Below are 11,412 nucleotides of genomic sequence, written 5' to 3'. Positions count from 1 at the left end.
TTTTCAGGAGTAATTGTAATATATAATCTCAATTACAAGACAAAATGAGCAATAGCCAAATTTAAAAGCACAATTAGCCTAGGCCTACAGCAGGGGTGCCCAAACTCAGTCCTGGAGGGCCGATGTCCTGCAGAGTTTAGATCCAACCCCAATTAGACACACCTGAACCAGCTAATCAAGCTCTTACTAGGCATACTAGAAACTTCCAGGCAGGTGTGTTGAGGCAAGTTGGAGCTAAACTCTGCAGGACACCGGCCCTCCAGGACCGAGTTTGGGCACCCCTGGCCTACAGCTAGACCTACTACATTTGTTTAATCCCTGGTGAAAACAATGTGTGGGGGCCATCATAGCCTCTGGACCAGATGGAGTTCACGCATTTTGGATAGCTCTGCTTAATATCTCACTGTCAATGGTTGCAGTTGGTAGAAATGCTGCCACTAGAGGGGCCTCTATACAACGATCACAAAGAAAGAGACAGCAAAAGAACACGCGAATAACCTGACGTCACCCGCAGCAACAGCACGTGTTTGATTACGTCAGTGCGAACAGGAAAAGAATAAAATGGAGGAGTACGCGAGGGAACCATGGTGAGCTGACGGCTTCAAACAACTTATTGTTTTATATATTTTAAATATTTATATTTTTGTTGGTATAGCTGTTAAAATACTCTTTATTATTTATGCGGTCTTAGTAATTGTCAAGCCGTTTGATGTTCGAATGATCGCGATATGGTCGGTTTGATAAGCGCTGCTGAACGCGATGTCCTTCAGTGCAGGGCAGGCTTCATGCTGTCAGTCATGCACATGACCTTGTTCTGCCGGCATCCGTGATCAGTTGATTTTGTTTTTATATTTTGTTTACTAACAATATCTATTGTTTAAATGTTTAAACTATTAAAAACAGAATATATAAAATATCTATTAACACATGGTCAGTGGGATCTGAAGATCAACCGGCTAGGAGTAAGAAGTGAAATAAATGGTGTGTGTATTGAATGTGCACTTGAAGTGTACTTCAAACCTTTATTAGATATATAGATATATATATATATATAGATATATATATATATATATATATATATATATATATATATATACACTCGTTTCTGTAACGTTTATTGTGATGCTTCCTCGAGTAGGATTTAATTTAACAAAAATGAATAAGAAGTCATTTTAGAGGTGTTCCATGGTAATACCATGTTGTTGTTGTTTTTAAACCGTGTTTACCAGAGTACTTCTTTGCCAGGGTTGTTAGTAGGAGAGATGATCTTTATGTACTATTATCGTTCTCATCATGACATCTGGTTTCTTAGCCCCTGGAGGATAGTGGATGACTGTGGGGGCGCCTTCACCATGGGGGCCATAGGTGGTGGGATCTTTCAGGCCGTCAAAGGCTTTAGAAACTCTCCTTCTGTGAGTGATTCTTCCAGCTGCTGATACAGTGATGCTGTTTTGTTTTAAGTTAACTGCATGTAGTACTTCTTGGCTCCAATATGATGTCGTTGTTTTTTGTTTTTCTTCTCTTCCTCCACAACTAGGAGGTAATGTAAAGTTCAACGGTTATCTATCACATGATTGCGACATGGATGCAGAATGATACACTCTGGAAAAACTGAAAAGTTTGGTGTCAGTAAGACCGTCAAAGGCTTTAGAAACTCTCCTTCTGTGAGTGATTCTTCCAGCTGCTGATACAGTGATGCTGTTTTGTTTTAAGTTAACTGCATGTAGTACTTCTTGGCTCCAATATGATGTCGTTGTTTTTTGTTTTTCTTCTCTTCAGGGAATTAATCACAGAATGAGGGGTAGCTTGACAGCCATAAGGACCAGAGCTCCACAACTAGGAGGTAATGTAAAGTTCAACGGTTATCTATCACATGATTGTGACATGGATGCAGAATGATACACTCTGGAAAAACTGAAAAGTTTGGTGTCAGTAAGATCATGATTGCGACATGGATGCAGAATGATACACTCTGGAAAAACTGAAAAGTTTGGTGTCAGTAAGATTTTTTTTTTGTGGTTTTGAAAGCCAAACGGAATTATTTGTACAAAAATACAGTAAAAATAGTAATACTGTGAAATATTATTACAGTTATAAAATATATATAATTTTATTTGGATATTTTCAGCAGCCATTAGTTTAGTCTTTTAGTGTCACATGATCCCTCAGAAATCATTCTAATATGCTGATTTGGTGCTCAAAAACATTTCTTCTTATCAATGTTGGAAACGATTGCACTGCTTAATATTTTTGTAGAGACTGTGATACATTTTTTTCAGAAATCTTTGATGAATGGAGATGCGTTTATTTATTTGAAAGCTTTATTTATCTTTGTAACATTATAACATTTTAAATGTATTTACTCAAATATTTTTTTTAAGTTCATGCGTCCTTGCTGTATAAAAATTAATTTCTTAAAAAGAATCTTGCTGACCCCAAACTTTTGAAAAGTTTTATTTTTTTAAATTATTTTTTACATTGTCTGCATCACACATCTTGGCTTTACTTTAAAAGATATTACAAAATACAAATGTTTGTCAAATGTTCATGATTATTAGGAAGCTTTGCTGTGTGGGGTGGCCTCTTCTCCATGATTGATTGTGGGCTGGTCAAGGTGAGGGGCAAAGAAGACCCCTGGAACTCAATCACAAGTGGAGCCATGACAGGAGCCATTTTAGCAGCAAGAAGTAAGTCAAATCCCAAAGAAATGTGGATAATGTTGTGGTCAAGTGAGTTAGGTGCTAAATCATGCCAGTTTATAAATATGACCCCTTCAGTGGCCATGGTTGGCTCTGCTGCAATGGGAGGTATATTGCTTGCATTAATAGAAGGTGCGGGAATTCTGCTCACGAGGTTCGCTTCAGCCCAATTCCCAACTGGTAAGTGTGCAAAGTTATCCTCTGAAACGGAGTAAAACTTTTACAAATGCAAATAGTCATAAGAACAAAGAAACCAACATCATCTTTTTTCTACAGGCCCACAGTTTGCAGAAGAACCCGCTCCCATGCCTGCTTCATCATTCGGAGACTATAGACAGTTCCAATGAGAAGCCCTTTAAAACTCAAGGCCTTTTCTTATTCCATGAACTCATCTAAGACACTGAAGTTACAGTGTGGATCTCATTCATTAGCAGAGCATGCCACCAACCACGAATGACTGTGACAAAGGGAATATGAAGGGCAAACACTACTGTTCCTGTCCTTGCGTTTGGCTTTAGTATGCCTTTTGCTATTCTCAGCTTTGTCATTGGCCTATGGGTCACCCTATTTAAGTCAAAACTCAGTTCTATGTTTTCATCCACATATTCCCTGTTTTTGTTTTCTGTGAACTCATTTTTTGCTAACACAGCTGGAAATGTTTGCTGAAGCAATAGGTGTACTATTTAAGTCATGCTAGGTTGTTCGAGTTGAGCCCCAATCAATTGGCTATATGAAGTGTTTGTTGCATGTGTGTGTGAATGTGTTAATACCATTGTGTGTGTGTGCGTGCGTGCATGCGTGCGTGTGTGCGTGTGTGTGTGTGCGCGCATAAGAGTTTAATACATGCCTGACTGCCTGTGCACTGATCGTTTGCCTTAATGTAAACTTTCTCATGGGCCTCAACAAGGTCGTATTTACTTATTGGAGATTTTTATTGACTGTTCCATGCCAAACCTTCTCTTGCAGAATATATTCCTTCACAGTTTACGTTTTGAAGTAGCTATTTATTTTATAGAAGTAAAACATCCTTGTTTCAAGATGTTATGCTGTATTGTACTTTAAATATTTCTCTACAGTGAATGTTAGGATCACAAAGGATGCATCAGGAAAAAAAACGTTTATGAATGGACAGAATTAATAGTCTCTTCTGGTGGATATATGAGCCAAATTAGGCTGAGAAACATCATAAATAAACTATAGTTATTACTACTATGGCGGTCCCTGTCTGAAAATCATGAGATGTTATTTCCCATTGAATATGGTAATTGCTTGTCTGTAGTAGTTATATTATGCAGACAGGATTAGCATAATATCCATTAAAATAAAAAAAGGTAGTAATATTGTCCACTAGAGGGAGGTATAGATTTAAAGTGATGCACAGAAATTGTCAAGTTGAAACAAGAAATAGCCTATATATGGAGATGGAAAGAAAAATGTGTAACACATAAATTAAATACATTAGTTGTAACGAGAAATGTAATTTTCATTGAGCTTTTGAGAATTAAAAAAAAAAACTAAAAAAGAACACATCTCAAATAGACGAAACTGCAAAAATACCTACATTTCTGAAATGTCCTGACGTCAGAAAAACATTTATACATCAAGGACAGCTTGTATATTTTCTTTTTAAACATATATTTTAAAACAGCATTTGGATTTAGCTATGAACTGTAAATTGCGCGATTATATGGTTCTAGAGAACATTTGATTGGATAAGTCATCAATTTTTGGGAGAATTTTAAACATTTAAACTACTGAAAGTTACTTTGTCAATGTTTACAAGTACACCAGGGGCCTGTTTCATAAAACAAGTTTACCAAATAAGCCAGGTTTATTTCATTTAGTCTGACTTATTGTCTGGCTTATTTGGTAAACTTGTTTTATGGAACAGGCCCCAGCAGATTGTTTCACCACATTGACCAAAAGCCACAAAACAACACTATCCCGTTTTAATATACACTATATTGACAAACGTATTGGGACACCCCCTTCTAATGAACAGTTTTAACCACTTTAGCAATTTCCATGAGTACAAATCCACTGATATTAAATGAGCAAAAGTCGATGTTGATGTTCATTACGCAAGACTAAGCAATCATTTTTGTCCCGCCTAGAGGCCCGGCTTTCTTATGCGATGATTAGACACAATCTGGTTTTGCGACAACCGATTGAAACGGTGATGTGATTGACAGTGCACCTAAAAACACCGTTCTACACGGTGTAGGCCTATGTGGGAACGGACTCACAGTTAAGTGAATGGCTGTTGTGGCTTGTAAAAGGCTTTTAATTTGATTAGTTGACTAGTTTGTATGGGAAAAAAGTTGTTTGGAGTTCTGGAATAACCAATGTTTTTTTTGTTGTTCGTCAATGCTAATGACAGGCGTTACTCTTTTACACTAGGTGAAAAATATTGATTTGGAGTGGTGGGGGTTACTTCTATGAATTAGAATACTTATTAACATACGGAAACTATGTTGTTAAATTAAGAAACGGTCACAAATGTGTTGAACTGTTATTGTTGAGAGAAAATTCAGTGTGTTTAATCATTTTAATTCTCTTTGCATGTTGCTTGACAAAAAGCATTCTAGCAGACAAATGTGTTCCTTTGAAAATTGGAATGAAAATCTGTTTTCATTGGTTTTGTTGTGTTTCATGTCATTAAGTTTTCTGCTTCTGTGTCTTTTTAGCCTTGCTGTTTTATGAGAAAGTAATTTTCTTTGACCTTTTGCCTCGGTATTCAGAGGTCCAAGTGGTTTGGCTTGACTTCTGATTTTTGCTCCAATCCGTCTCATTCAGTAAAAGCCATTAAAATAAAAAAAGGTAGTAATATTGTCCACTAGAGGGAGGTATAGATTTAAAGTGATGCACAGAAATTGTCAAGTTGAAACAAGAAATAGCCTATATATGGAGATGGAAAGAAAAATGTGTAACACATAAATTAAATACATTAGTTGTAACGAGAAATGCAATTTTCATTGAGCTTTTGAGAATTAAAAAAAAAAACTAAAAAAGAACACATCCCAAATAGACGAAACTGCAAAAATACCTACATTTCTGAAACGTCCTGACGTCAGAAAAACATTTATACATCAAGGACAGCTTGTATATTTTCTTTTTAAACATATATTTTAAAACAGCATTTGGATTTAGCTATGAACTGTAAATTGCGCGATTATATGGTTCTAGAGAACATTTGATTGGATAAGTCATCAATTTTTGGGAGAATTTTAAACATTTAAACTACTGAAAGTTACTTTGTCAATGTTTACAAGTACACCAGGGGCCTGTTTCATAAAACAAGTTTACCAAATAAGCCAGGTTTATTTCATTTAGTCTGACTTATTGTCTGGCTTATTTGGTAAACTTGTTTTATGGAACAGGCCCCAGCAGATTGTTTCACCACATTGACCAAAAGCCACAAAACAACACTATCCCGTTTTAATATACACTATATTGACAAACGTATTGGGACACCCCCTTCTAATGAACAGTTTTAACCACTTTAGCAATTTCCATGAGTACAAATCCACTGATATTAAATGAGCAAAAGTCGATGTTGATGTTCATTACGCAAGACTAAGCAATCATTTTTGTCCCGCCTAGAGGCCCGGCTTTCTTATGCGATGATTAGACACAATCTGGTTTTGCGACAACCGATTGAAACGGTGATGTGATTGACAGTGCACCTAAAAACACCGTTCTACACGGTGTAGGCCTACGTGGGAACGGACTCACAGTTAAGTGAATGGCTGTTGTGGCTTGTAAAAGGCTTTTAATTTGATTAGTTGACTAGTTTGTATGGGAAAAAAGTTGTTTGGAGTTCTGGAATAACCAATGTTTTTTTTGTTGTTCGTCAATGCTAATGACAGGCGTTACTCTTTTACACTAGGTGAAAAATATTGATTTGGAGTGGTGGGGGTTACTTCTATGAATTAGAATACTTATTAACATACGGAAACTATGTTGTTAAATTAAGAAACGGTCACAAATGTGTTGAACTGTTATTGTTGAGAGAAAATTCAGTGTGTTTAATCATTTTAATTCTCTTTGCATGTTGCTTGACAAAAAGCATTCTAGCAGACAAATGTGTTCCTTTGAAAATTGGAATGAAAATCTGTTTTCATTGGTTTTGTTGTGTTTCATGTCATTAAGTTTTCTGCTTCTGTGTCTTTTTAGCCTTGCTGTTTTATGAGAAAGTAATTTTCTTTGACCTTTTGCCTCGGCATTCACAGGTCCAAGTGGTTTGGCTTGACTTCTGATTTTTGCTCCAATCCGTCTCATTCAGTAAAAGCATGTCTCCTATAAAAAGCCCAGGCGCTTTACCTCACGCTGCCTCATCCTGCTTGCATGCAAGTTTGTTTGAAGACAGCAGCAATCAGAAGGAAGGTCAGCTTGTGGTGCAAACAACTCATTAATAATTTAAGGCAGCAAACATGACTGGTTGCTAATCTACATAGCTCCTAAAAAGTGCTGTGATTATTAATTCAGGCCTTTTGAAGGCACTGTGGGAGCATAGCATTCTTGATTGTATACAAGAGCAATGAACAAGCTCTGGCCAGGCACTCAAGATGTTTGGTGAAAGACTCCAAAACGTTCTGTGTTGCTGGAGATGTGGTTTGTCTGAATGAGGACGAGAGAGCGCATGTGGCATTTTAATTTATAGGTAAATGCTTACAGAATGACGTGTAGATGCTAATGCAACAATCTCAGACCTATTTGTCCATCTATGAGCACCATAGAGTAACAAGCAATCAAAGAGACTTTTAATTAGATGCTTTTCTCACTTGAGGCCATATGCTTTACCACCAGAGGCACACTAACTAGCTGCTGTTATTTACTGAGCTGCATGGTATCAATGTTTGAAACTGACTGAAGCTAGATATATAAGCAATTTATAAATGAGAATACCTTTTCTTTTAAATGATTTAAAATGGTGTACAGATAATAAATAAATATATATATATATATATATATATATTAGTATTGTGTGTGTATTATTTAATAATTTCGAGTCATGTTTTCCAAAAATTCTATAACAAAGAAAATGTTACAGAACAATTGAATGAATGAATTCATTTTTTTCCCCTTAAATTTAAGTAACAGGGCAACATATCAGCTGGGTTATAATTTATTGATTAGAAAAGTATGGCCTGGTTTCACAGACAGGGTTTAGACTAAGCCAGGATTAGGCCATAGTTCAATTAGGACATTTAAGTAATTTTTTATAAATGTGCCTTACAAAAAACATTACTGGTGTCCCTCTTGGGACAAAACAAAGGCATTGATATATTTTAAGATCAATCAGTACAAGTTTCTTTCAGTTGAAACTGCTCAGACTTACATTTTAGTCTGGGACTATAGGATTAAGCCTTGTCTGTGCAACCGGGGGTAAATATACTGCTATATATGTGAATGATCAAACTTTCTTGGAATTCTGCTTGTGATTAATTGAGGTTTACCTGAGATAATTGAATTCAGCTGATTGTCTTTAATTGTTGACCTACTTAAAAAGGGTGAATGTTGTTTGTTAAGATGTTTTTGTAGACTTTTTAGTCTTGAGTGGATCAGTGTGCGGTTAGCCACCCTCTTGCTCATTTTCAAATATCCTACTGGCTCTACGCACTTGTAGTGCAAGGAACTATTTTCTCAAGTTTTACTTGATTAGAAAAGTAAAAAGAGAATATATTTATTATTTGTCTTTACCAAAGCATTATGTATTTGATAGTTTGTATATTGAGAATATTAATATTTTAATTTAAAAAACTAATATTTCTTTTATAAATTCAAAGTTAATTCATTTTAACATAATTGGACGAAGTTTAATTTAGTCAAATGTGCCCTAAAGAATCTAAACAATCACACTTATATTACTTGTTAAATATTGCCTAATTGATAGGCGAATCATAAATAATGATCATAAAACATCACAGGTGTGACTATTGTTTTATTGTTCTTCAGTGGATGAATCAAGCTTTTTATTTGCATAAAAGACTGTTAAGTGTTAATGGTGAAACACTCATATCTCTGAGCAGCTCAGTGAGGCATTTTTGTCCAGTTGTAACCAATGAATGCATAAATCTACCCTGTTAAATGTTCTCCTTGTTTTCATCACTCTCCTGCTCTGTCCTCCACTACTGCCTGGAGAATTACAGATCATTTTTAGAAGTGAGGCTTGCAGGCAATTGCATGGCATAAACAGCAGTTCATAAATGTCATATTAACTATTTATGTGAATAATCAGAGTCTGCCATGTGAACAGTGGCAAGTGGAATAAATAAGATGGAATACATTACAACATGACAGCATGATGTACAATAGACATTATCACTGTTGGTGATAATGACCCTCAGATGTTTGGTGGAATGCTGTGCATTTAATGAGGTCTTGGTATGCAGAGGCTTATGTAACACAACTTTTGGAAGTGACTGCATTCACTTGTGTCATGCTGACACACAAGAGTTTTGCTTATAAAAAATAATCAAAGAAATATTTCAGGTCAGCTCGACCGACAACTTTTGTGGCATAATGTTGGTTACCAGAAGAAATCAATTTGACTCGTCCTTTATTTCTTTTAAAAAGCAAAAATCAAGGTTGCAGTGAGGCACTTACAATGGAAGTTAATAGGGCTGATTTTTACAGGCTTTAAAAATAGAAATGTGTGTAAATTAGTCGAAATTTTATTACATGATTTTTTCAACTGTATTATTTGAGATTATTTTTACATTCAATTTAAAGTTAAGGCTGCTAAGTTGTAAAAGTGTTTTTAATTTAAGTAACCATACTTAATATTTTTCCTTGTGATTTCTAAATTGCCTAAATTGTATGGGTTTTCCTATTGTTTTCATACTTGCTGATGGTAATGACTGAAAAATAGTTTGACCAATAGCATGCAGGCATTGTACATAATCGATCAATCATGGCGTGAGAGAAGGTGGGGTCTACAGAGAACGATAAAAGCAATACATGTTAATAGGAAAACAAAGCCAAAAAGAAAATAATTTTTCGTGGTAATTAACATTGTTTATTATGTCTTTTACTGAACCCGGGATTATTCCTTTAAATTTCAATTGGATTAACTGTCAGAATGAGTTTACTGCTATTCCATAACTCGCTATACATCAAGCCATAAGAGGAACCCGGGTAGTAGATGGTGGAACATTGGGTAGTAAATCAGCATGCCACTCAAACCTCTGTGTTGTCGCTCAATATTTAAGACACCAACATTCAAATCCATTGTAACGGGCTCCTTCCCTAAGGTAGCCATGGTGATCACAAGGGCATCGACCGATGGATAGAGACGCTCTTTGAGCCGTCAGGAATAAAAGAGGAGCAGTTTTGAAGAGGCAGTGTGGGGTGATGGAGGAGGGATTCAGGCCCGAACAAAATAAAATGCCCATAGAGAATGGATTGCTTTCAGAGGTAGAGAGGGGTTGGTCTAATTTGCACAAAGTCTTCTCCTTCTCAAACCAGAGCTGACAGCAGACGTTTTTATCAGTGAGGAACACACTGCATGGAGAGAAACACATTCATTTCAATGAAGTCCTTGCCAAGGACAATGGCCCAGCAGGATGGAACATTGCCGTCCTTTTCGGAAAATCAGAGTAAACATTATTCCGCCTTATTTGTTTGCCAAGCAAACAACCGTGTCCACGGGAACTAAACGTGGCTTTTAGAAGAAGACCAGTGTTGTTCAAAATGCAGGTGGAACTGTTTTTTTATTGATGGCTTTTATGTACAAGCCTTTCTTAGTTCAGGAAGTTCACTGTCAGACAAAAGGTTGAACACATCTACTCGTTTATTATTATTACTTCTGTATTTTTCTTGTACGTTCTTTCATGCATCTTCATGGTACTCAAAATGAATGCTTTTTGAACAGTATTGAAGGACTTCTGGGCCTGCTTTTTATTAATTCGGTCAATAAACTATAATAAAACCTCTTATAAAAGCAAATCAATCGTTTTATTTTAGAATATAATATTTTATATGTTTTATTAATGTTTTAGAATCTTTTTTTATTTTACAATAACATGTATTTTATGTTAAAATGAAATATTTTGTTATAAAATGAAATGAGATTTAAAGGTCTCTTATGTCTCTATGATAGAGACGTAAAATATACAAATGTTATAAGACTTTAGATCAAAAGTTTTATGGGAAACATTTTAGTCAGGTGTGTTCAAACCTTTGACTGGTAGTTTGTTTTCAACTAATAAACCCAAAACATCTTTTCCAACCCTACTTGGTGGAGGCCTCACATATTTGTGTGAAATCCGGTTATTGATTACCGCTATGGAGAAAAGTACAACAAACCATGTCCTCAGGAGGAATGACATCAGTGACACCTGTTCACCTCTGCATCTCTATGCTGAGACGGGCCAAAATCTCACAGGATCTGAATCCAGACATCTCATTCCTCCTGGGAGAACATGCATTAATAATTCATGCCTTTCTATTCAGTGATGAGTGTGTGTGTGTGTGTGTGTGTGTGTCTTCACGTCATCTCCTCTTTAGAACAACATGTTTGTCTCAGGGGCTGTTCCAGCTGCTCATCTCACTGACTATTGTGTCTCTTTCTTCATTAAATCTGTGATCAGAAGTGACAATTAGTGACTGATGTGTGATTTTAATCACCTGCAAGGCAGTTCAGCCGCAGCTTGGACACTAAATCCACATGCATTTGGGCAGATTCAATTTCAAATCCAAGTGAAACCAG

The 11,412-nt window shown here is 36.1% G+C and overlaps 1 protein-coding gene and 1 long non-coding RNA gene across 2 annotated transcripts; both read left to right on the top strand.

The window, feature by feature from the left end:
• Positions 1-239: 239 nt before the first annotated feature.
• Positions 240-2,779, top strand: LOC107655027 (mitochondrial import inner membrane translocase subunit Tim17-A-like; the record flags this gene model as incomplete). Its single annotated transcript, XM_016442418.1, has 4 exons — positions 240-587; positions 1,313-1,412; positions 1,780-1,843; positions 2,559-2,779. Coding segments are annotated over exons 1-4 (411 nt in total), but the record flags the coding sequence as incomplete, so codon positions are not given.
• Position 2,780: 1 nt separating this feature from the next.
• LOC107655066 (uncharacterized) lies at positions 2,781-3,912 on the top strand. The gene is made up of 2 exons (XR_001630388.1): positions 2,781-2,879; positions 2,976-3,912. It is a non-coding gene; the product is annotated as an uncharacterized LOC107655066 (long non-coding RNA).
• The last annotated feature ends 7,500 nt before the right edge of the window (positions 3,913-11,412 follow it).

The sequence above is a fragment of the Sinocyclocheilus anshuiensis genome, unplaced genomic scaffold, assembly GCF_001515605.1.
Source record: "Sinocyclocheilus anshuiensis isolate Anshui unplaced genomic scaffold, SAMN03320099.WGS_v1.1 scaffold1072, whole genome shotgun sequence".
Classification (NCBI taxonomy): Eukaryota; Metazoa; Chordata; class Actinopteri; order Cypriniformes; family Cyprinidae; genus Sinocyclocheilus; species Sinocyclocheilus anshuiensis.
This window is presented reverse-complemented; position numbering and strand designations above follow the sequence as displayed.